At 36.2% G+C, this 27,877-nt stretch overlaps 1 protein-coding gene across 2 annotated transcripts in view; it reads right to left on the bottom strand.

Moving 5' to 3' along the window:
* The window catches only part of P4HA1 (prolyl 4-hydroxylase subunit alpha 1), an 89,440-nt gene that overhangs the window by 43,710 nt on the left and 17,853 nt on the right, over positions 1-27,877 (bottom strand). For both annotated transcript variants that reach the window (XM_081790528.1, XM_081790527.1), the window contains exons 3-6: positions 27,422-27,518; positions 25,468-25,619; positions 22,421-22,558; positions 2,429-2,668 (exon numbers count right to left, since the gene is read on the bottom strand). In XM_081790528.1, the coding sequence (XP_081646654.1) occupies positions 2,429-2,668; positions 22,421-22,558; positions 25,468-25,619; positions 27,422-27,518 (627 nt within the window). The remainder of the gene's footprint in view (positions 1-2,428; positions 2,669-22,420; positions 22,559-25,467; positions 25,620-27,421; positions 27,519-27,877) is intronic.

The raw sequence follows: 27,877 nt of genomic DNA, 5'->3' as shown, positions 1-27,877 counted from the left end.
GAGAAAGGAAGCATGTCCATGACTAAGTTTATAGTTGTTCAAGCATCAGAATATAGGAATATAAAAATGCAGGATCATTTAATTTACCTTTCAAACCGGGACACTTATGAGAGTAAAAGGAGGCACTAATAAAAATCATTACACCAAAACAACAGGTATAAACCAGTACTGGCTGAAGTAAATCACCTACTGTCACCCTATATACAAAGAGTTCGGAGAAGGAATCAGCCATTTATGTCAAAGAAGTAAATATTCTACTTTGAGAACTTACTGAAAAGTTCTCAAAGAAAAGTCTCAGTGAAATAATTATGATCAGTTTGATGTCAAATGAATTCTAAAATATCACTCATTCTACTTATTTTAAGCAATAGAAAAGATTTTTCTGAGACTGAATGTAATCATCATGGGAAAGACAGTGTATATACAGTTCAAAAGCAACATTCACCACAGATACATTATAAATGCAGAACACAGCCTACTTCTGAGTGAATTTCAGTCCCCAAATTCTAAGTGAGATGGAAAAAGAGAAACTAAAGATATAATTTTCAAATAAAGCAGAATCCACTAACTGCCTCTGAATTGCTAGTCATCATTTTTAGCTATCTTTTAGTAGGGGAAATGAGGACTAGACTACTCCACCCATCCTAGAGGAAAAAAAAAAATCCAAACCACCACACATACACACAAAAATAAAAAAGAACAATACACAGAAACCTCATTTGTGATATTAAATGAAGTGTTTAGGAACTCTAGCCTTACATTTGTAAGATTTTGTCTTTGAGAAACTGCTCACAATATATGTTGTGATATACAATATAATCTTAATTTTGTAAAAGAATGGGATAAGTATGTATGTGCAGGAAAGAGGGTATATACTATAATGAAACAAAAAAATTTGTGATTGTGAAAACCTTTCAGTGATAGACTTATGGATGACTCTTCCATATCTTTTCTTATTTTTAAAAATTTTCTATAAGGAGTAAAATATTCTTTAAGTGATGAGAAAAAAATCACGAAAAAATACTAAAAAAAAGGTACTTGAACTAATATCTCAATTTATTAACTCACTCAACCAAGAAATAACCTAATTATCAGAAGTTCATTTTCAGATGGCCAATTCTTTTAAACTGTTTGACTTTTCTAAAATACACATATTAACCTATTCATAAAAATAATTAATTTTTGAAAAGTTTTAAAGCTTCATTATATACCAGAGGTCACCTGAATTTATTAGCATACAATTCAATGTCCACAGATTCTGATTTAGTAGCTCTGGGGTGGAAATCAAGAAATTTTTCATTTCTAATATGTATCCAAGTAATTCCAAAGCACATGGTCCCTGGATCATACTTAGAGAAACAAATTCAAAACACTAGTGATAAAATCCTCAAAGGATATCACATTATCTAATATTTGAATATGACAAATTACATTTTCAGTCTATTTATTTTAAATCACAAGATCATTTTTAAACATGAAATGTAAGAACACAAAACATTTCAAAGGAAACTGGGTAATATTTAATATAACAACATGGTAAATAAACATTTTTTACTGAGTTAGCTAGGTTAGGTCCACTTTTGAAATGCCTGAAGAGTATACAGCAGAGTAGCACAGCCACTGTTATAGTACCATTAACTGAAGAAAATCAGTTGCCACTTATTTAGTGTATAAACAGGGAGAGGATAAAATTTGTCAAACAGATTCTTGACTTATAACAAATAAAAAGTACCAAATGGAATAAATATTACTCAGCCATAGAAAAGAATGAAATTTTGCCATTTGCAATGACATGTATGGAACTAGAGAGTACAATCTTCAGCAAAATATGTCAGAGAAAGGCAAATACCGTATGATTTCGCTCATATGTGGAATTTAAGAAGCAAAACAAATGAACATGGAGGGGGGGAGGTGGGGGGGTTGGAAAGGCAAACCAAGATACAGACTCTTAACTATAGAGAACAAACTGAGTATTGATGAAGGGGAGGTAGGTGGGGGTATAGGTTAGATAGGTGATGGGAATTAAGGAGGGCATTTGTTGTACTGAACACAGGTGTTGTATATAGGTTATGAATCACTAAATTCTACCCGAGACTAATACTGCACTGTATGCTGACTAACTAGAATTTAAATAAAAACCTGAAAAAAGAAAAAAAAATGTACCAAAGCTATATAACAAATTACACTTATCAGAATTACACATATATCAGAATTATATATATTTATCATTATATACATATATATGTAAGACAAGATATGTAGTCATATATCAGAATTATACATATACATTTATGTTGTCATATAGGTTGGCACTTTTTATATACAATAATTATATATAATTTATATATACATATATATGTATGTGTGTGTGTGTGTGTGTGTGCGTGTGTGTGTATATATAATCTTAAATTAGGCCAATTTAACATACCTAGTTCAAGAAGCTTCTTTGTGAGCAAAAGTGCCTTATCCAGGTCTCCCTGCTGGTATACCGCATAGCTCAAATAATCTAGAACAGAGACTTTATCAATGGTAGAAACCTCGCCTTCATCCAGCTGCCTTAGTGCTTGTTCCATCCACAGTTCTGTATGGTAATAATCTGCTTCTGTGTAGGCCACTTTGCCCAACTCAAAACAGTCCTCAACTGTTAGAAAAGATTTGTGTTTTACTCCTATGGAAAGAAAATACAGAGAACTTTAGAAATCTTAATACTACTCTCTATTTATTTAGGACTATACAGCTTTCAAAGTGCTATCTCACTTTCATTTGAACTTAACAACCTTCTGAGGTAGGAAAAACAAGAACTATCCTAAGTTTATGAACAAAGGAACAATCTACAAGGTAATGAAACATGCTGAGAATCACACTAATAGGGGTCATGGACCTAGAAAACCCAAGACTTCAATTATCAGCCATCATCCTAAAATAAAACATCAATTAAGTTGAAGCATGCAATTTTCTAGCACAACAGGAATTACCATATGACATACATCTTACTCCTAACCAACAATCTGTGCAAGAAATGAATGGACAGGAAGAGAGGCAAACCTGTAAATTGGTTCCTTTCCTTTTTCCTTCCCCTTTATTCCAACAGCATTAATGACATGTAATTTACATTCCATAAGGTTCATCCATTTAAAGAATACAATAGTTTTTAGTATATTCAGAGTTGTGCAACCAACACCAAATCTAATTTTAGAACATTTTCATCACCCCAAAAAGAAACCCTGTAACCATTAGCAGTCACTACCCATTATCTCCCCTTCCCTGCCCCAGCCCTATTTAACCACTCATCTACTTTCTGAATCTACAGATTCGTCTATTCTGCTTATTTCATATAAGTGGAATTACACAACACAGGGTCTTTTGTAACTGGTTTCTTTCACCTCAGCATAAAGTTTTCAAGGTTCATTCATGTTGTGGCATCCTTTTTATTGCCAAGCAATAGTCCATTGTATGAAAAGACTATATTTTGTTTATCAATTGATGGACATTTGAGTTGTTTCCAGTTTTTTGGCTTTTATGAACAATGTTACTACATACATGCATGCACAAGTTTCTGTGTGGACATTTATTATCATTACCCTTATATGCAGCAGTGGAACTGCTGGGTCCCACAGCAACTCTATGCTTCACATTTTCAGGAACTGCCAAACTGTTCTCCAAAGTGCCTACACCATTTTACAATCCCACCAGCAATGTATGAAGGTTCCAATTTCTCTACATTCTCACTAATACTTGTTGTTGTCCATTTGTTTTTATTATAGCCATTTAGCTGGGTATAAAGTAGTATTTCATTATGTTGATTTGTATTTCCCTTAATGATGATACGAAGTATCTTTTCATATGCTTATTGTCCATTTGTATATCATCTTTGGGAAAATATCTATTCAAATCCTTTGTCTGTTTAAAAATTTGAAACTTTTCACTATTTTTAGAGTTCTTTATATATTCTGGATACAAGTCCCTGATCATAAATACGATTTTCACATATTCTTTCCCATTGTATGGGTTGTCTTTTCACTTTCTTGATGGTGTACTTTGAAGTACAGAAGTTTTAATTTTGGTGAAGTCTAACATTAATCTTTAATCAGTTGTGCTTTTGGTGTTGGTATGTCAACTGGTTTGTGAAGTAAAACTTCTATCTTAAGAAAAGAAGATGGGGCACCTGACTGGCTCAGTCAGTAGATCATAAAACTCTTGATCTCGGGGTTGTGAGTTCAAGCCCCACATTTGGTGTGAAGCCTACTTAAAAAACAAAACAAAACAACAACAACAAAAAACCTAGTTTGAAAAAAGGATATTTGAGGCGCCTGGGTGGCTCAGTCAGTTAAGTGTCTGACTTTGGCTCAGGTCATGATTTCACAGTTCGTGGGTTCAAGCCCCATGTCGGGCTCTGTGCTAACAGCTCAGAGCCTGGAGCCCGCTTTGGATTCTGTGTCTCCCTCTCTCTCTGCCCCTCACCCACTTGCGCTCTATCTCACTCTGTCTCTCAAAAATAAATACATGTAAAAAAAATTTTTTTTTAGAAGGATATTTGACAGTTCACGTGAAATAAAATGTAAATAGGAAACCACAATGCTTGAAGAAAAAAATCTCACTAATCATTAAAGAAATATGAAATTAAATTTTTTAAATTTTCTTATGTTTATTTATTTCTGAGACAGACAGACCATGAGTGGGGGAGGGGCAGAGAGAGAGGGAGACACGAATCAGAAGCAGGCTCCAGGCTCTGAGCTGTCAGCACAGAGCCCGACGCGGGGCTCGAACTCACAAACCGTGAGATCATGACCTGAGCCGAAGTCAGTCGCTCAACTGACTGAGCCACCCAGGTGCCCCAAGATATATGAAATTAAAACAATGCTGAAGAAAAAAAAATTTTTAACTTTATTATTATTATTTTTATTTTACAGAGAGAGGGAGAGAGGGAGAGAGAGTACAAGCAGGGGAGGGGGCAGAGGGGCAGAGAGAGAGAGAATTCCGAGCAAGTTCCACACTGAGCATAAAGCCCGATGTGGGACTTGATCCCATGACCCTGGAATCATATGACCTGAGCCAAAATCAAGAGTTGGCCACTCAACTGACTGAACTACTACCCAGGTGCCCCAGAAAAATATTTTTAAACAACAGCCTACATACATTTACTGAGATCTTACTATGTGCCAGGCATTTGTCACTCATTTAATTCTCAAAGCAATCCAGATAAGGAACTACAGTAGAAAGAGTTTAACTCTTATGCTCAAGGTCACACAGCAAAGAGCCAGAATTGGAATCTGTACACTAGGACTCCAGAAGTTTGTGTGAAATTATACCATAAAATGGCAAAATTTACTAGGGGAGGGAGTAGTAAAGTGGTAACTTTACTGTTAAGACATTTGGCAATATGAAACAAGAGTAGTAATTTTATGCCTATGAACTGATACTACTTTTCAATTATTTTCTTGAGTTTAATACTAAGGGTTGAGGAAAAAACACCTTCTTATATAAATAATTTTTTTATAGCTGAACCAAATATTATAGCTAAAAACTGTAATAAACTAAGAGCAAGACAGATATGTCAATATAATGGAACAGTATTTTTCATTCAGAAAGATAATTTCAAATGCTATATAGGAAAGCCAGAAAAATCTAGACAGAAATATGTCAAAATGCTAAACTGATACCCTGGGGGATGGATTACAAGTTGTTTCCTAAATCTTTATACCTCTCTACCTTTTCAAATACTGTACAATTACCATTACTTCCTAAGAACCAAAAAAAAAAAAAAAAAACAAAGAAGCTATAGAAAGAAATAAATGGGGGTGCCTAGGAGGCTCAGTCAGTTAAGCATCCAACTTCAGCTCAGGTCATGATCTCACAGTTAGTGGGTTCGGGCCCCACGATGAGCTCTGCATTGACAGCTCAGAGCCTAGAGCCTACATTGGATTGTGTCTCTTTTTGTCTCTCTGGCCCTCCCCTACTTGTGCACTCTTTCTCTCTCTCGCTCTCTCTTAAAAATAAATTAATAGGGGTGCCTGGGTGGCACAGTTGGTTAAATGTTGGACTCTTGATCTCGGGTGAGGTCATGATCTCACAGTTCATGAGTTCGAGCCCCACATTGGACTGTGCACTGATGGAGCAGCACCTGCTTGAGATTCCGTCTCTCTTTCTCTCTGCCCCTCCCCCACTTGTGCTCTCACATGTGCACATACATGTACTCTCTCAAAATAAACTTTCAAATAAATATTTAAGAATAAAAAATAATAAAGAAATAAAAAGTATTAACTCTGAATGATATGAATAGAATCTTCATATAACATTCCATCTTTAAACAGTGAATCAGATGAGATACTTGGAGATTTTAATTGGAATTAACAACATGAACTCACATATTTCCTATATCTGTCCATTGAAAAGATCTAGAATGAATGACAAACTCAATAGCAATTGACATCCTTAAAACCTAGCTATATTCCACTTCCTAAATGTCATTCCCCATTAAAAAAAAATCAAGGCCTGGGGTGACAAGGTGGCTCTGTCAGTTAAGTGCCTGACTCTTGATTTCAGCTCAGGTCATGATCTTGATCTCATGAACCAATGACTGGGATACTCTCTCTCCCTCTCTCTCTGCCCCTCTCCCACTCATGTGATCATACTCTCTCTCAAAAGAAACACTTAAAAAAAAAAAGAATCAAGGCCTGATTCTTCCTGCTTTGGGGTAGAAATGTGTAAGTTTGGAAAAAACTGTGCAAAAAATGAAATTTCCTTGCTAGCAAAGAAAAATAGGGTCATTTCAAAAAGACAAATTACCCAATCTAAAGATGATCCCACTGGTCTCAAATAGGATATCTGGACATCAAATGAATAATTAATATAATGGATTGAAATATAAAAATATATAAAAATCCATGAGTTTATAATGATACTTCAGATAAAAAAATCAGTGATCACTACTAGAAGTTATTATGACATCAACTCATTACTCTGAATGTTGTTGATACAAGAAAAACAATCAAGGATTTATCTTGCCCTTCATATATAAACTCTAGTTCAGGGTAACCAAATGGTTCCAGAAAGTTCTTACTGATAGAATTCTGGCTAATAAAAGTAGAAAGAATGATGGGATAAAAAATTCAAAATTTGGGGCGCCTGGGTGGTTCAGTCGGTTGGATGTCCGACTTCGGCTCAGGTCATGATCTCGCGGTCCATGGGTTGGTGCCCCGCATCAGGCTCTGTGCTGACAGCTCAGAGCCTGGAGCCTGCTTCTGATTCTGTCTCTCTCTCTGCCCCTCCCCTTCTCGTGCTCTGTCTCTATCTCTCAAGAATAAATAAACATTAATTTAAAAAAAAAAATCAGGTGGCTCAGTCAGTTGAGTGTCCGATTTCAGCTCAGGTCATGATGTCATGGTCCGTGAGTTCGAGCCCTGCATCGGGCTCTGTGCTGACAGCTCAGAGCCTGGAGCCTGTTTCGGATTCTGTGTCTCCCTCTCTCTCTGACCCTCTGCCGTTCATGCTCTGTCTCTCTCTGTCTCAAAAATAAATAAACGTTTAAAAAAAAATTTTTTTTTTAATCAAAATTTTAGAACCCCTAATGAAATAGTTCTAGGCAATTATCATCCAAGGCTGCCAAAACAATTAGATGAAACTCATGGAAAACTTCATTTGGACGTATCAGTCTTCCACCAGTGACGCTACCCATCAATCACTAGCACAAAAGGTATGATGAGATGTTAAGCGTCTGGTCATAAAATTCAATGGGAAGTTCAGAGCACCACCTATGGAGTTAATTTTAAAACTTAACTGGAATCTAATGGAGTCTCAAGCTCTAACCAGTTTGTAGGAAACACAGGAGTTAGAGGAACAAGTTCACACAAAGGAAGAAATCAGGCAGCTCCAAAATGTACATTCCACAAGACCTATAACCAGGTTTTTCCAAATATTCAGTGGAATGGGAGGGAAAGAAGGAGGGGAAAAGAGAAGAACAAAATAGCTTTAAGAGGTAAAACCAAAATGTGCAACTGTAAAAAGATACCTTTGAGATCAATAGAGAAACTAAGTATTGACTGGGTATTAAGTTATACAAAGGAAATACTGCCACTTTATTAGGTTGAATAACAGTGATTATGTCATTTAAAAAGGAAAAGACCTGACTGATCAGTTAGATATGCATATTTAATTATTTATGAATAAAATGACATTATGTCTAGGATTTGCATATTTTAAATGCAAATAGTCCAGTAAGGGGTGCCTGGGTGGCTCAGTTGGTTAAACATCTGGCTCTTGATTTCAGCTCTGGTCATGATCCCAGAGTCATGGGATCAAGCCCCACACTGGGCTCTGTGCTGAGCATGGAGCCTGCTTAAGGTTTTCTTTCTCTCTCTCTCTCTCTCTCTCAACAAAAGCAGATCCACACCAAGACATGTTGTAATTAAAGTGGCAAAATATAGGAGTGCCTGAGTGGCTCAGGGGGTTAAGTGTCCAACTTTAGCTCAGGTCACGATCTCATTCATGGTTTGTGAGTTCAAGCCCCACATCAGGCCTGCTGTTGTCAGCTCAAAGCCCACATCAGTTCCTCTGGCCCCTCTCTCTCTTCCCCTCTCCCCAACTCAAACATTTTCTCTCTCTCTCTCTCTCTAATAAATAAATGAATAAATAAATAAATAAATAAATAAAAATTTAACGGCAAAATACAGCAATAAAGAAAAAATATTAAAAGCAGCAAGACAAAAGAAAACAGTTACATACAAAGGAAACCCCACAAGGCTATGAGCAGATTTTTCAGCAGGAATTTTCCAAGCCAGAAAGGAGTGGCACGGTATATTCAAAGTGCTGAATGGGAAAAAACTGCAGCCAAGAATACTCAATTCAGCAAGGCTGTCATTCAGGATAGAAGGGGAGATAAAAAACAAAAAATAAAGGAGTTCATGACCACTAAACCAGCCCTGAAGAAATATTAAAGGGGACTCTTTCATTGGAAAGGAGACACTAAAAGCAACTATATAAAGGCAGGAAACACATAAGCAATAACAATGAATTTTTCTGTAAAAAGTCAGCCAAGAAATTCACAAAATAAAAGGATGTAAAATATGACACCATATTCTAAAACATAGGGAAGAAAGGAGTAAAGAGGTTCAAACTTAAATGACCATCAGCGTAATATAGACTGCTATATGCATAAGAGATTATATGCAAACCTAAAACCACTAATAAACATGCAAAGAATAAAGAGAAAGAAATCCAGATATATCACTAAAGGAAACCAACAAACCATGAAAGAGAGAAAGACAAGAAAGGATCAGGGAAAATCTTCAGAAACAATCATAAAACAAGTAATAAAATGGCCATAAATACATATCTATTAATAATTACTTTGAATGTAAATGGACTAAATATTCCAATCGAAAAACACAAGGTGACAGAATAGATTTAGAAGACAGGACCCATCTATATGCTGTCTACAAGAAACTCATGTTATTTATTTTTATTTTATTAAGAGAGTCAATTTAGATCTGATACCTCCAGATTGAAATTAAGGTGATGGAGAAATATTTATTGTGCAAACAGATGTCAAAATAAAGCCAAGGTAGCAATACTGATATCAAACAAACTAGACTTTAAAACAAGGACTTTAAATAAAGGGGACAATCCAACAAGATCTAAAATTATAAATATTTATGTGTCCAACATGGAAGCACTCAAATACATAAAACAGTTAACAATAAACATAAAAGAACTATTCAATAATAATACAATAACAGGGGACTTTAACACTCCATTTACATTGATGGACAGATCATCTAAACAGAAAAATCAACAAAGAAACAATGGCTTTGAATGACACACTGGACTAGCTGGATTTAACAGATGTAATCAGAACATTCTACCGTAAAACAGCAGAATACACATTCTTTTCAAGTACACATGGAATGTTCTCCAGAATAGATCACATATTAGGCTACAAAACAAGCCTCAACAAATTCAAAAAGATAAAAGTCACAGCATACACAATTTTTTACCACAACACCATGAAACTAGAAGTTAACCACAAAAAAAAGAAAAGAAAAAGAAAGAAAGAAAGAAAGAAAGAAAGAAAGAAAGAAAGAAAGAAAGAAATCTGGAAAGACCACAAATACATGAAGGTTAAATAACATGCTACTAATGGAATAAAGATAGTCTCTTCAGCAAATGGTGTTGGGAAAACTGAACAGCAACATGCAGAAAAATGAACCTGGACTAATTTCTTACACCATACACAAAAATAAACTCAAAATGGATGAAAGACCTAAACATGAGACAGGAAGCCATCAAAATCCTCAAGGAGAAAGCAGGCAAAAACCTCTTTGACCTCAGCCACAGCAACTTCTCAACACGTCTCTGGAGGCAAGGGAAACAAAAGCAAAAATGAACTACTGGGACCTCATCAAGATAAAATGCTTCTGCACAGTAAAGGAAACAATGAACAAAACTAAAAGGCAACTGATGGAATGGGATAAGATATTTGCAAATGACCTATCAGATAAAGGGTTAGTATCATAAATCTATAAAGAACTTATCAAACTCAACACCCAAAAAACAAATAATCCAGCGAAGAAATGGGCAAGAGACATGAATAGACACTTTTCCCAAGACATCCAAATGACTAACAGACACATGAAAAAATGCTCAACATCACTCATCATCAGGGAAATACAAATCAAAACCACAATGAGATACCACCTCACACCTGTCAGAATGGCTAAAATTAACAATTCAGGCAACAACACATGTTGGTGAGAATGCAGAGAAAGAGGATCTCTTTTGCACTGCTGGTGGGAATGCAAACTGGTGCAGCCACTCTGGAAAACAGTATGGAGATTCCTCAGAAAATTAAAAATAGTAACTACCCTACGGCCCAGCAATTGCCCTACTGGGTATATATCCAAGGGACATGGGTGTGCTGTTTCAAAGGGTCACATGCACCCCAACATTTATAGCACTGTTACTGACAACAGCCAAAGTATGGAAGGAACACAAATGTCCATCATCTAATGAATGGATAAAGAAGATGTGGTATATATAAACAATGGAGTATTACTCAGCAATAAAAAAGAATGAAATTTGCAACAATGTGGATAGAACTAGAGTGTATTATGCTAAGCGAAATAAGTCAGTCAAAGACAAATATCATATGACTTCACCCATATGTGGGATTTAAGATACAAAAGAGATGAACATAGAGGAAGGGATGCAAAAATATATAAAAATAGGAAGTGGGACAAAACATAAAAGACTCTTCAATATAGAGAACAAACTGAGGGTTGCTGGAGGGGCTGTGGGTGAGGGGATGGGCTAAATGGGTAAGGGGCATTAAGGAAGACACTTGTTGATGAGCACTGGGTGTTACACATAGGGGATGAATCACTGGAATCTATTCCTGAAAATATTATTGCACTATATGCTAACTAACTTGGATATAAATTTTAAAAAACAAATAAATAAATAACATGCTACTAAACTATGAATGGGTCAACCAGGAAATAAAAAAAAAGAAATAAAAAAGTAAAAGGAAACAAATGAAATGAAAACACAATGGTTCAAACCTTTGGAACACCACAAAAGTGGTTCTAGGAGGGAAGTTTATAGTAATACAGGTCTACCTCAAAAAGCAAAAATATCCCAAATAGGGGCACCTGGCTAGGGTCAGTCAGTTAAGTGTCTGACTCTGGCTCAGGTCATGATCTCACGGTTTGTGGATTCAAGCCCCACATCAGGCTCTGTGCTAAAAATCATTAAAAAAAAAAAAAAAAAAAAAAAAAAAAGGAAAAAAAAATCTCAAAGAAACAACCTGGCCTTAGGTCCTAAAGGACCTAGAAAAAGAACAAACAAAACATATTATCAGAAGGAAGGAAATAAAGATTAGAGCAGAAATAAATGATATAGAAACTAAATACACAATAGAAGAGATCAATGAAAGTGGAGCTGGTTCTTTGAAAAAAAAATCAATAAAACTGATACCTCTAGCCAGACTTCTGAACATATAGGTCTCATAATAAATAAATATTGTATAAAAGCCATACTTCCAGAATAGTGAAGTTTTTAAAATAAACTATTGGTCAAAAGCAGACTAACCTAGTATTTCTTCAATAAAACAGATATAATCTTACACATTTAAGTGTCTGATAATAGTGCAAAAGAAACTGGTAGAAAAAGAAACACAATGGTGTTTTCCCTAGTAAATGACTAAATGAATACACTTCAAGGGGTCACTCAATTGGCTAGAATCAGACTTAGTTATACCTATCCAATGATGTCAACATGTTTATTTTTTTTTAATGTTTATTTATTTTTGACAGAGAGAGAGAGAGAAAGACAGAGCATGAGCGAGGGAGGGGCAGAGAGAGAGAGAGAGAGAGAGAGAGAGAGGGAGGCACAGAATCTGAAGCAGGCTCCAGGCTCTGAGCTGTCAGCACAGAGCCCCATGCGGGGCTCGAACCCACAGACTGCGAGAGAGATCATGACCTGAGCCGATGTCGGACGCTCAACCGACTGAGTCACCCAGGCGCCCGTTTGTTTTTAAATGCTAGCTAGCAGAAAAGGAGTTTGTGAGAAATAAACTAAGAGAAAGTAAAGGCATGGGCATGTTTTACTAGTGCAGGGGAAAGACATGAGATTCCACTACCAAGCAGAAGGCTAGCATGGAGGTGTTATGTACTACTGGAGGATTACACAGACCAATACAACCTAATATTCGATACATACAACTACCTCCATTCATTTTTTTTCCTATTAGTCACTTACGGATAGTGACTGATTATCGGTGTACTCCTAAAATGAAGATGAAGATACATATTTGACACTTGTCCCTTAACCACCTATTATTCCACCCTAGGAAAGGATACCAAGAAACTAACTTATTAATAGCTTAACATGATGCAATTCCTGAAATCAAAAAAACATTTAAACTTTGATTTTCAGGGCACCCAGGCAGCTCAGTCGGTTAAGTGTCCGACTTTGGCTCAGGTCATGATCTTGAGGTCCGTGAGTTTGAGCTCCACATTGGGCTCTGTGCTGACAGCTCGGAACCTGAAGTCGGCTTCAGATTCTGTGTCTCCCTCTCTCTCTGCCCCTCCCCATTCATGCTCTGTCTCTGTCTCTCAAAAATAAATAAAACATTAAAACTTTTTAAAAAGAATTGTTTTATTCCCCTACTATTTTTCAGTTATGAAAACTGGTGTACAGATTTAAGATAAGCTTATAATGAAGCAATTAAGAGTAGTTTTCTCATGACATGCAAAAGACAAAATGACAGTCCGCCATTACTACATGTAGGTAGCCCCAGTGATATTTTTTATATGACCTGATATTCTGGCAATGCTATTTGAAAGTCTGATAAGACAGTAGAAGATCTTTAGCTCTTCTGTTTTGGTAAAGAGGCTCTGCTTATTTTACCTATTGACCCATTCACAATTATTAGAGGCAGAATACCTGGGAATCACATTCTTAAAAGAAGAAAATGAAAAAGAAATGATGCAGCAATTGAAAGGGAAGGCTGTTTCCAAAATAGAGAACCTGAGAAAAAGTAAATGGGCAAAAAATTGGCAAAGAAAATGAAATTTAAAAAGTGATGTTGTCAGAAAAAGATGGCAGAAAGCTTTCATATAAAGGGCAAATGGTTAAAATTTGATGAGGAGAAAAGAATGTTGTGAATTAGTTAAGAGTCCTTTTATTTCTTATCACAATATAAACTAGAATACTATATGACCGTAGAGGAAAACTTTGCTTAAAAACACAATTTTGTGGCTCATCCATAACCTGGGTCATTTACTTTAAACAGCATGAACATTCAACTTCTACCTGTATAAAATTTTATACATTAGACATTCTCCATACCAGAAAAAAAAAAAAATCACAGCTTAAAAAAAAGCATGTATCTTTGGAAGATATGGATCTATTCAACAAATCAGGGTTAGGAACAACCTGAAGCCAAAGGACTAGTCTATGAACTATAAAGACACCAGCTGCCAAAATGCATAGAACTTATTAGATTTTATATTAAAAATATCAAAGTGGGTTATCTGGGTGGCTCAGTTGGTCAAGCATCTGATTCGTGATTTCAGCTTAGGTCATGATTTCATGGTTCATGGGACTGAGTCCCACATCAGGCTGTGCACTAACAAAACACAGCCTGTTTGGGATTCTCCGTCTCCCCCATCTCTCTCTGCCCCCCCCCCCCCACTCACACTCTGTCTCTCTCTCAAAATAAATAAACATTTAAAAACTGTATTGGGGCGCCTGGGTGGCTGAGTTGGTTAAGCATCTAATACAGCTCAGGTCATGATCTTGCAGTTTGTGAGTTTGAGTCCCACATCAGGCTCTGTACGGGACAGCTCAGAGCCTGGCCTGCCTCAGGTTATGTGTCTCCTCTCTCTGTCCCTCCCCCGCTTGTGCTCTGTCTGTCTCTCTCTCTCAAAAATGAATAAACATTAAAAAAAATTAAAAATAGATCAACAAAGCATTTCAAAAGACAGACCCAAAAAAGGGGAAGCAGACAAAAAAAAAAAATCATGGAGTAACTTGGCATCAGTAATCATCCACTGAAATAAGCATTTCTCTGATTTTTTTGTTTTGAGACAATTGAAAACACAAATATCCTTCCTCTACTCTCACCCTGATTGTTTCACAACTAAACTGTTACAATTTTAAGTCTGACAAAACCAAGGATTGGCAAGTATATGAAGAAATGGGAACTCTTACACGCTGCTAGTGATAGTACAAACTGGTGCATCTGCTCTGGAGAACAATCTGGCCATATTTGGTAAAGCTGAAAAAGCATATACCCTGACTTCTTTAAAGAAACATTTGCAGGTGTGCAAAAGGATACATACACAAGAATGTTTACTGAAACCTTGTTTGACATAGCAAAACATTGGAAATAACCAAAATGTCCATCCATGCACAGGAGAATGAATCAATAAATTCTGTCATATACTACCATATAGCAGTTAGGAGTTTATTTATTTATTTTTTCAATATATGAAATGTATTGTCAAATTGGTTTCCATACAACACCCAGTGCTCATCCCAATAGGTGCCCTCCTCAATACCCATCACCCACCCTCCCCTCCCTCCCACCCCCCATCAACCCTCAGTTTGTTCTCAGTTTTTAACAGTCTCTTATGCTTTGGCTCTCTCCCACTCTAACCTCTTTTTTTTTTTTTCCTTCCCCTCCCCATGGGTTTCTGTTAAGTTTCTCAGGATCCACATAAGAGTGAAAACATATGGTATCTGTCTTTCTCTGTATGACTTATTTCACTTAGCATCACACTCTCCAGTTCCATCCTCGTTGCTACAAAGGGCCATATTTCATTCTTTCTCATTGCCACGTAGTAGTCCATTGTGTATATAAACCACAATGTCTTTATCCATTCATCAGTTGATGGACATTTAGGCTCTTTCCATAATTTGGCTATTGTTGAGAGTGCTGCTATAAACATTGGGGTACAAGTGCCCCTATGCATCAGTACTCCTGTATCCCTTGGGTAAATTCCTAACAGTGCTATTGCTGGGTCATAGGGTAGGTCTATGAGGACCTACCGTCCATTTTTTGAGGAACCTCCACACTGTTTTTAGAGGAGTTTAATCAATGTGGATAAATTTACTAAAAAAATTGAGTGAAAAGGGTTACAGAAAGATAAATAGAATATATTATTTACATTTTTAAAACACAACAATATATGCAGTAAAGTATAAGAAAACGGACAAACACCACCAAGTTCAGAATAGACAGTACCTTGAGAAAAGAAGGAAACGTGCAGAAGGGGTCTTCAAACACATTTGTGATCTTTTAATGTGATCTTTGCGAACAAGAAAAGCCTAAAAACTGTTTATTATTTCACTCTAGTGTTATTTTTACCACTTATAGGACATATTATGCTTAGAAAATTTCAGGGACTCTACTTATAAGGAATTTGCATGAGAGAAAAATTCAATAAAAACTGAACCCAAAACAGTGAGTTGAAGAAGAAGAAATGTCAATAAAGAGATACAAAATACACAAGAAAGGATAAATATTGTTCCAATGAAAAATAACTGCGCATATTCTCAGGGTGTCTTATTTTCCCATATAGTTGTTCAAGCCAAAAACCCATATCAAGTCCACCATCAAATTTCACCATTACACTTCCTAAACAGCTTGATAACTTGTCCTCTTCTCTCCATACCTACTAGCTACCACTATCATCTCTTAAATTTTTACAACAGCCTCCTCCCTGAATTCTTTGTACCTACCCCCATGTCCCAATCCAATCTCCATTCTGCATTCACAATGATACTCCTAAAATGAAAATGACATTAACTTCTCTAAAACTTTTCAGTGGTTCCTCATTGCACTCAGAGAATTTCAAACATCTCCACGTGGCTTACAAAGCCCTTCAAGAGATAGCTTCTGCTTAACTTATCTAGCCTCTCTCTCACTACTCTCATAAAACCAAACTCCCATCCCTACACTCCATACACTCACCTCTTGAACAAACTACTTGTTAATATAACTGATATAATACACTCTCTCCTCTCTGGCCTTTATACACATTCTCCCTGTTTGGAATACTTTTCTCATGCCTACACTTTTCCTCAATTTCCTGGTTAATCCCTTGTCTATTATATCCTAATTTTTAATGTGTCTTCCAGGAAGCCTTCCTTTATGCCTCTTCTCAAGTGCAGAATTAGGTTTCCTTCTATGTGCTCCCATGGTATCCTAAATTATCCTCACTCAGGCATTCATCATACTATATCATAAGAATGTAAATATCCTAAGGGCAAGGAGCTGTATTGGTCTTATTCATTACTGTATCCCTAGAACCGAACAGAATGGTTGGTACATACTATATAGTTAATATCTATTAAACAAATTGATGTCTTATACCAAAAGCCAATGTTTGTTGTTGTTGTTTTTTTTTAATATTTATTTTTGGTAGACAGACAGAGTGCAAGCAGGGGAGGGGCAGAGAGAGAGGGAGGGAGACACAGAATCCGAAGCAGGCTTCAGGCTCCAAGCTGTCAGCACAGAGCCCGAAACAGGGCTTGAACCCACAAAGCACGAAATCATGACCTGGGCCAAAGTTGGACACCTAACAGACTGAGCCACCCACATGCCCCAAGCCAATTTTAAAAAATAGTTATGATCTTATCAGAAGTGTTAACAATGTATAATATTGGTAGGAATAGGAAATAATGGAACTATGTTCCAGCTTAATGGAGATTTTATCTAATATTGTTGTACTATATTCCCACTTGATATTCACCCCAAATAAAGAGAGATGAGCAAGAAAACAAGTAACTCTTCCCACTGTATATTCTCACCATGAAAATGAATTTCAATATGAAGACAGAAGTAATTTATTTCTCCAGCTGATAATGACAAGGAGATAGTAATGGTAGTAAGCCATATACTCATAGAAAAAGTGAGAGAGAGCATACATAAAATATTATGTGAAGTTAGGTTTCAGTAACACAAGTAAAACTAGCAAATTTTTTAATTTGTGGAAATGAAACAACACATGCTTAAACAATCAATGGAACAAAAAAGAAATCAGAGAAAATTAGAAACTACTTAAAAACAAATGAAAACAAACACACAACATACCAAAACTTACATGAAAGCAGTGTAAAAGGATGTAATGTAAATGCTTACATTAAAAAGCTAGAAAGATCCCAAATCAATAACCTAACTTTACAACTTAAGATCTCAAATCAATAACCTAACTTGTACAACTTTACAACTAAGAAACGAGAAAAACAAGAAAAAACTAAACCCAAAGCTAGCAGAAGGAAGTATTAGAGGTAAATTAAATAGACTATAAAAAAAAATAGAGAAAATTAATGAAACCAGGGTGCCTGGGTGGCTCAGTCAATTAAGCATCTGACTTCGGCTCAGGTCATAATATTACAGTTCATGAGTTCAAGCCCTGTATGAGGCTCTCTACTGTCAGTGCAGAGCCCTCTTCAGATCCTGTCTCCCTCTCTCCGCCCCTCTCCTGCTCACATGTAGACATGTGCACATTCTCTCTCAAAAATAAACATTAAAGAGAAAGAATGAAATCTGGCCATTTGTAGCAACGTGGATGGAACTGGAGAATGTTATGCTAAGTGAAATAAGTCATATAGAGAAAGACAGATACCATATGTTTTCACTCTTATGTGGATCCTGAGAAACTTAACAGAAGATCATGGGGGAGGGGAAGAAAAAAAAAAAGTTAGAGAGGGAGGGAGTGAAACCATAAGAGACTCTTAAAAAACTGAGAATAAACTGAGGGTTGATGAGGGGTGGGAGAGAGGGGAGGGCGGGTGGTAAGCACTGAGGAGGGCACCTGTTGGGATGAGCACTGGATGTTGTATGGAAAACAATTTGACATAAATTTCATATAAATAAATAAATAAACATTAAAAAAAAAAAAAAAGAAAATTAATGAAACCAAAAGTTGGTCCTTAGAAAAGATCAACAAAACTGATAATCCTTTACTTAAATGAACTAAGAAAAAAAGTGAATATTCAAATTACTAAAATAAAAAATGAGGGATGCCTTGGGGCGCCTGGGAGGCTCAGTTGGTTAAGCGTCTGACTTCAGCTCAGGTCATGATCTCACAGTCCGTGAGTTTGATCCCCGCGTCAGGCTCCATGCTGACAGCTCAGAGCCTGGAGCCTGCTTCAGATTCTGTGTCTCCCTCTGTCTCTGCCCCTCCCCTGCTCATGCTCTGTCTCTCTCTCTATGTGTCTCAAAAATAAATTAAAAAAAAAAAAAAAAAAAGGAGGGATGCCTGGATGGCTCAGTCGGTTGAGCATCCAAACCTTGATCTCATCTCAGGTCATGATCCCAAGGTCATGGGATTAAGCCCCAAGTCAGGCTTCATGCTGAGTGTGGAGCCTGCTTAATATTCTCTCCCTCCTTCTCTGCCCCTCCTTCCCCCCTGAAAAAATGAAAGAAGGAACACTACTACTGATTCTACAGAAACACAAAGATTATAAGAGAGTAGTATGAAAAATGTACATCAACAAACTGAATAACCTAGATGAAATGGATAAATTCCTAGAAACAAAAAGCCCACCAAGACTAAGAAAGAAATAGAAAATCTAAATAGACCGGTAACTAGTAAGGAGACTAATTCAGTAATCAAAAGTCTCCTGACATAGCAAAGTCCTGGACCTGATGGCTTCAATGGAGAATTCTCCCAAACATTTAAAGAACTAACACTAATCCTTCTCAAACTTTTCCAGAAAATTGAAGGGGAGAGAATGCTTCCCATTTCATTCTATGAGGCCAGCATCACCCTTACACCAAAACCAAAGACTGTACAAGAAAACTACAGACCAATATCCCTTACAAACATTGATGAAAAATCCTCAATGAAGTACTGGCAAACAGAATATTAAAAGGATAACACACCATAACCAGGGGAATTTATTCCTGGAAAGCAAGGATGTCTCAACATATGAAAACAGATCAATGTAAAACACATTACAGAATAAAGGGAAGAAAAACACATGAGCATCTCAACTGATGCAGAAAAAACACTCAACAAACTAGAACTAAAAAGAAACTACCTAAACATAAAAAAGACATACTTGAAAAATCTACAGCAAACATATGCAATGGTGAAGGACTGAGAGCTTTTCCTTTAAAATGAAGAACATAAACAAGGATGCCCATTTTCACTCCTATTCAATTTAGTATGGAAGCTCTAGCCAGATAAATTAGGCAATAAAAAGTGATATAAAGCAGCCAAATTGGAAAAGAAGAAGTAAAATAGTCTCTCTTTGCAGGTGATATTATCTTCTATGCAGAAAACCCTAAAGACTACACACACACACACACACACACACACACACACACACACACACACACATACACACACGGTTAGAGCTAATAAATAAATTCAGCAAAGTAACAGAATATAAAGTCAACACACAAAACTCAGTTGCATTTTTACATACTAACAATGAATAATCTGAAAAGAAAACCACTAAAATAATTCTAAGAATAAAATAGTTAGGAATTAACCAAAGAGGTGAAAGACATGTACAATGAAAACCACAAAATGTTGCTGAAATAAATTAAACATAAATAAATGGAGATACATCCTATGTTCAAGGATGGAAAACTTAATACTATTAAAATGGCAATAGTACCCAAACTGATATACAGATTCAATACCATCTCTACCAACATCCCAATGATATTTTTTGCAGAAATAGAAAAACCCATCCTAAAATTCATATGTAATCTCATGGGATACTCAAAACAATCTTGAAAAAGAATAGTCAAAACAATCTTGAAAAAGAACAAAACTGGAGAACTCAAACTTCCAGATTTTAAAACTCACAACAAAATTACAATCATTGAAACAGTGTGGTATTAATATGGCGTAAAGACAGGCATACAGACCAATGAAATAGAACAGGAAGCCCAGAAATAAACTCTCACATATATGGTCATAAACTTTTTGACAAAGGTGCCAAGACCAATCAGTGGGGAAAGGACAGTCTTTTTAACAAATGGTGCTGGAAAAACTGGATACTCACATGCAAAAAAAAATGAAGTTGGATGCTTACCCTAACACCATTTGTAAAAAATTATCTCAAAATGGATAATGGACCTAAATGTAAGACTAAAACAATAAAACTTAGAAGAAAACATAGGAGAAAAGCTTCATGACATTGGATGAGGCAATGATTTCTTATATATAACCAACCCCAAAGGCATAGGCAACAAAAGAAAAAATAAATTGGACTTCACAAAAATTTAAAAATTTTATGCATCAAAAGACAGTATCAACCAACTAAAAAGGCAACCCACAGAATGGGTGAAAATATTTGTAAATCATAAATCTCATAAGGGATTAACATCTAGAATATATAGACAACTCTTAAAATAACAAAAAAACAATTAAAAATGGCAAAAGGCTTCAATAGACATTTCTCCAATAAAGACATACAGATGGCTACTAAGCACATGAAAACATATTCAACATCACTGATAATGAGGGAATGCAAAACTACAATGAGATATCACCTCACACCCATTAGGATAGCCACTATCAAAAAAGGAGATAATAACAAGTGTTGGAGAGTAGGTAGAGAAATTGGAACCCTTATACATGTTGGTGGAAATATATAATGGTCTATCTACTATGGAAAATAGTATGGCAGTTCCCCAAAACACTAAAACAGAATTTGACCCATAGGATCCAGCAATTATGCTTCTGGGTATATATACCTAAAGAATGAGAGGCAGGGTCTCAAAGAGATATTTGCACACCCATGTTCACAGTAGCATTAGTCACAATAGCTAACACATGGAAGCAACCAAAGTGTCCTACTGATGCATAAAGGATAAGCAAAATGTGATTGTGTGTGTGCGTGTGTGTTTACACAACATACATGTTGCATTATTATTCAGCCTTAAAAAGTAAGGAAATTCTGACATTTGGTATGACATGGATGACCCTTGAGGGCATTATGCTAAGTGAAATAAGCCACTCACAAAAAAAAAAATACTGTATGATTCCAATTATATGAGGTACTTAGAATAGTCAAAATCATAGAAACATAAAGTAGAATGATAAGGGGCACTTGGGTGGCTCAGTCAGTTGAGCGTCCAATTCTTGATTTCAGCTCAGGGCACAATCTCACAGTTCCTGGGTTGGGGCCCACAATGGGCTCTGTGCTGACAGCTCGGAGCCTGCTTGGGATTCTCTCTCTGCCCGCTCTTCTATGCCCCTCCCCTGTTTGCTCGCATACTCTCTCTCAACAATAAATAAACTTAAAAAATAGAATGATAGGGCTGGGGAAAATAGGAGATAGGGAGTTATTACTTAATGAGTACAGAGTTTTAGTTTTACCAGATGAAAGAACTATGGAGATGGATGCTGGTGATGGTTGCATAACAGTGTGAATGTACTTAACTCCACTAAACCACACATTTAAAAGTGACTAAGATGATAAATTTGTCATTTAACTTCTGCACAACAAAAATTTTAAAGCAAATTCGAATGAAATCAGCTGTAACCTAAAAAAAAAAAAAAAAAAAGGTTGTGCCAAAAATGGGAAAAAGCAGGATGTTCCATATTACAGAACCCTTTAAAAATCTGTATACACCAAATATGTCTTGGTTTTTAAATTAATGAACATATAAACTTTGACTATCAATTGCCTTATAACCACATATAAACATTGGATGTTCTAAAGAAAAACATGACTACATAAGTTTAGTTCCTGTAACATTAAGCTTTCACAAGCTAGAAACTTACAACTCTTAAGTCCTAGAGAAACAGAGGGTTATTTGGCATAAAAGACTGTGAAATAAACTAAAGTTAAAAATCTTAAAATACAAAAGATTTTTTAGATTAATGTCCTAATGGACTGAATGGAGCAACCAGGTGATAAGTGTTTTATAGACTAAAAGAATTCTTACCTGGAAGATTACCCTTTGAGATGGTGTCTGTATCCAAATTGTAGGTGTCCTGGAGACGCAACAGAGCTTTGGCTGCCCCAACCTGATCTTCATCATTAGGGAAGTACTGTCTCTGAATGGTTAGGTTAGAGATAAAGCCTTGAAATTAAAAAAAAAAAGAAAAAAAAAAAAAGGAAAACAAAAGAAATACAAAAAGAAAAAAAAAAATGACTAGAACCTCACAGACTTCCAATCTGCAATATACAGTGTTTATAAGGATTTTTCAAAATTCATTTTATTATAGTTTTCTACCATAACAAGTTCCACATGCTCAACAGGGAAAACAAAACAAAACAAAAACAAATACACTAAGATTTGAAATACCTCTAACTTACTCAATCTTCCCAAACCCTAATGTTGCTTAAGTAATCTGAAGTCATTGCATAAATCCTATCTGTATTAGGTAAAGATCAACATGATAACTGACTTTTTAGTTACACAACATAGCTTCCACTAAGCTTGAAAAATGGGATTCACAGATTTGAAAATGACATCCACTGGCAACCAATTATACTTTAAAAAAATTTTTTTTTTAATGTTTATTTATTTTAGAGAGAGAGAGAAAGAGCACAAGCGGGTGAGGCACAGAGAGAGAGGAAGACAAAAAATCAGAAGCAAGCTCCAGGCCCGGAGCTGTCAGCACAGAGCCCAACGCAGGGCTCGAACTCACAAATCGTGAGATCATGACCCTGAGCTGAAGTCAGATGCTCAACCAACTGAGCCACCCAGGCACCCCAACCAATTATACTTTCAAATAACAGATTGTAAGTAAAATATATGCTCTTAAAGAAAGTTCTATTTTGGGGGCACCTGGGTGGTTCAGTTGGTTAAGTGTCTGACTTCGGCATAGGTCATGATCTCACGGTTCGTGAGTTCGAGCCCCATGCCAGGCTCTGCGCTGACAGCTCAGAGCCTGGAACCTGCTTCCGATTCTGTGTCTCCCTCTCTCTACCCCTCCCCTGCTGATGCTCTCTCTCTAAGAATAAACATCAAAAAAAAATTTTTTTTTAAATAGACTTAAAAAAAAAAGTTGTATTTTCTTCTTCCATGTGCCACACACTATATAAATTATGTAAATATGTAAAGTTTGGTGGAATTCCCTGAGGAAGAAAGAGATTTTTAATAATATATTTAAGATCAAGTGAACTAGTTTATTAAAATATATTCAGATCTGTTAAATTATTGAGTATAGTGATCAACCAAGATTTGCTCTATATAGAATCTGATCTTAATATTAAAAGGTTTTATATAAAATATAACAAAATCAAACTAACAAACTGATTACTGATAACTATATAATGCCTAAGGAGAATGGGTGCTAAATACTCCTTAAGGTTAAACCAAAACCAAAACCAAAACAAAATTGATTTAAAATTTTAATATGTGTCAGCATTTGCAAATAAAAGTTGGGTATGGGGGCACGTGGGTGGCTCAGTTGGTTAAGTGTCCAACTTCAGCTCAGGTCATGATCTCACAGTTTGTGAGTTCAAGCCCCACATCAGGCTCTGTGCTGACAACACAGAGCCTGGAGCCTACTTCGAGTTCTGTGTCTTGCCCTCTCTCTCTGCCCCTCCCCTGCCCCTGTTCATACTCTGTCTCACTCTATCTCTGTCTCTCAAAAATAAACATTAAAAAAATAAATAAATAAAAGCTAGGTATGAAACTTCCCTTCCCTCTCATTTACTTATAATCAACTATGTGTACTTTGATCAGCAAAAGGCCAAGAATTTGTGCAAATGAACAACTGGCTAGGAGAGGGCTAAAGTTCTCATCAAGCATATTTTTTATTTTTAAAACCAACTCAGTCACAATGTCCACATGGGATTTTACAAATTTTACAATTTTCTATGACCCAAAACAAAATCCAAGAAGTTACTTAAATCCTTTCCAATAAAAAAGAGAAAAAATATACGCATTATAGAATTAAGGGATGACTACTACAGATTAAAATGTCAGTCTCAAGGTTTACCTTATAAAATAACTTAAGTCATAAAGGTCACTACTTGAGAATTTTTTTTAATTAAGCGTGTGTGTGTGTGTGTGTATACACATACGTACATGACTTTAAAAATATTCTCATGGTGCTATTTAAGAGAGCAACTAACCACCAGTATTTCCCTCTTACCATGAAGAAATTTTCACAAGTGCTTGCCTTAACTTTTCTTTCCAAGGTTTTCTGTCCTACGCATAATGGTTTATTGCTCACAAACACTTGTAAGCACCCTTAGAGTATTTTCATTTGCATAGCTAGCTCAGTTTTCATCCTCTTTCTCCCTTTTTTTTTTCATTCCACCTTTAGTCACTGAACAAATATTTGAGCCCCTACTCTAAGCATATTCCCTCCAGTTCTTAAACTCCAGACTTAGTTTTCTGTGTCTGTTACTAAAATATCTAAAATACCTCAATACTCCAACTACAATTTTATCGTTCAATTAGAAAGACCTTCATTGTTACTGTTCGCAGCCTTCGTTTTTAAATTTACTGTTCAGGTAAAACAATTCTAAACTTCAAAATACTATGTGGAAAATAACTAACACTTTTCCTTATAGTACCACTTCCAATATATTAAAAATTGATTAGAAGATAGAGATTTACCCATAAATTTTTAAAGTCTGAAGCTAAACCTTTTCATTTTAGGAATTATTTCATTTAATTAATTATTAATTATTAATTTAATAATTATTTCATTACCTTCAGTAATGAAGCTATATGCCAAATAATTCATTTTTATAAACTTCAAAGCAAAAAGCACCAATAACACAAATTACTTTTTTTTAGCCTGAAGTTTTTTTTTTTTATTTGTTTTTATTCCCTTTTTTTTTTTAAATCAAGGAATTCAGGATCTAGACTAACTTTAATTAAATCAGACACACCCTGCAACACTTCAATTACAACACTGAACACTTGATGTTCTGGGAACTGAATTCATCACTATTGGCATTTCCACAGGTGGCACCAATATTATCTTACTTTTTTTTTTGGCTCATTATTCTTACCATCAGACTTACCATCTGACGTATCCTTAAGGACCAGATTCTCCAACTCACTCCATTCAGTGTTCAGACGTTTCATTAATTTGAATGCATTTACAGGATGCCCAACAAATCCTTCTGGATCTTTTGTCGCTGTGCTAGTTAGTCGATCTAATTTCTCTGCCCATCTGGAAATATAAGACATATAAATGGAGCATACATACACTTAATAAGGAAGAACACAATTTAGTAAATCACTCAGAAAAAGAAAAAAGATGAGATTAGAGGCTTTTGAGTTAAAACTGTATTTAAAAAATTCTTTTTAGGGGCACCTGGGTGGCTCAGTTGGTTGAGCATCAGACTCCTGATTTTGGCTCAGGTCATGATCCCAGGATCTTGGGATCGAGCCCCATGTTGGACTCCATGCAGAGCATGGAGCATGCTTAAGATTCCTTCTCTCTCCCACTCTCTGCCCTTCCTGAACAGTGCACACATGCACTCACGTGCACTCTCCCTTAAAAAAAACAAAATTATAGGTTTTTTTTTTTTTTTTAACGTTTATTTCTTTTTGAGATAGAGACAGAGCATGAACGGGGGAGGGTCAGAGAGAGGGAGACACAGAATCTGAAACAGGCTTCAGGCTCTGAGCTGTCAGCACAGAGCCCGACGCGGGGCTCGAACTCACAGATTGTGAGATCATGACCGGAGCCGAAGTCGGCCACTTAACCGACTGAGCCACCCAGGCGCCCCCAAAATTATAGGTTTTTTAAAAAGCAAGGCTGTTATGGATAAAATCTAGCATGGTAGAATCAATATAAGGCCTTTCTTGTAGTTTTGCTTCTCTCAAATGGTTACAGTAAATGGAACTTATCTTTAAGTGACTGGAGGGGCACCTGGGTGGCTCAGTCGGTTGGGCGTCTGACTTTGGCTCAGGTCATGATCCCACAGTTCATGAGTTCGAGCCCCGCGTCGGGCTCTGTGCTGACAGCTCAGAGCCTGGAGCCTGTTTTGGATTCTGTGTCTCCCTCTCTCTCTGTCCTTCCCCCATTCACACTGTTTCTCAAAAAAGGAATAAATGTCAAAAAAAAAATTTTTTTTTAAGTTACGACTGGATCTCTCTAGCAAGAGTCTAAAAATACGTCTCCCCACAAGTCCTTAAATCCGAATAACTGATTATTATTATTATTATAAATTCTGTTACATGTTCATTTAAATCAAACTTGTACAAAAATTCTACATTCAGTATCTAAAAACTATATTTTATCTTATTTGTTTAATTTTGAGAGAGAGAGAGAGAGAGAGAGAGAGAGAGAACGCACACACCAAGCACAAGTGGGTTAGAATGACAAAGGAAGATAGAGAATCCCAAGCAGGTTCCACACGCAGTGCGGAGCTACATGCAGGGCTCAATCCGCATGACCCTGGGATCATGACCTGAGCCAAAATCAAGAGTCAGACACACTCAACCAACTGAGCCACCCAGGCACCCCAGTACCTAAAAACTATACTTTAAAACGAACAAAAACTGAATAGTCAGTTACTCACTAAACAAAAGGCAGGAATTCTCAGGATTAACTATAACCTGAGTCAATTAAAAATAAATTAGCATTTAAGGAAAAACCGTATCAATTAATACTAACAATACTTATCACTATAATCTCTAGAATGGAGCCATAGCAATGAAGAATAGAATTGGAAAACTGTTCCAGAAGATGACTTGATTAGGGAGATTAGAGGAAGACAGAAGAAATTAGCAACCATTTTTAGAAATTGTCAGTCAACCCATAGCCATTTATATCCTTATCTCAATCCATGATCCCCTACCAGAACTCTTGTCCCAGGCCTAACTCTTATTTTTTGCACTCCTATGTTAGTCATTTCAGCTGGCTTTTTAAGACAAATGGCTTCCACTTCCACTCAAAGAATGTTTTAGCTCTAGAGGGAAAACATCCAGGTAGAGTCAGAATCGTAAGTAGAACACTTTGCTTACTTTTTTATTTGTTCTAATTTATCCTCTTCTGCCTTAATATAGTCTTTCAGGGAAGTCACCAGATCTTTCTCTGTATGGATCAAATCAGTCATCTGACCTAAAAGGAGGAGAAGGAAAGGTCATCAAATACCTGCATTGATCAGCACAAGTATTTTAGAATAATTTAAAAATGATCAAGAATGCTTCATTCTTTGAGAAGATTCAACTAGCATTAAACACAGATATATTAGAGAAAATATGTTTTTTCCTCTTTTTTTTAACCAGATAAAGACAAAAACTTTCTTTTTTCTTTTTTTTTTTTATTAAAAAAAAATTTTTTTTTAAGTTTATTTATTTTTGAAACAGACAGAGACAGAGCATGAACGGGGATGGGTCAGAGAGAGAGGGAGACACAGAATTGGAAGCAGGCTCCAGGCTCTGAGCTGTTAGCACAGAGCCCGACACCGGGCTCGAACT

Source organism: Panthera onca, chromosome D2 (assembly GCF_046562875.1).
Source record: "Panthera onca isolate mPanOnc1 chromosome D2, mPanOnc1 haplotype 2, whole genome shotgun sequence".
NCBI lineage: Eukaryota > Metazoa > Chordata > Mammalia > Carnivora > Felidae > Panthera > Panthera onca.
The sequence above is the reverse complement of the archived record's forward strand: the minus strand, read 5'-3'. Positions and strand labels throughout refer to the sequence as shown.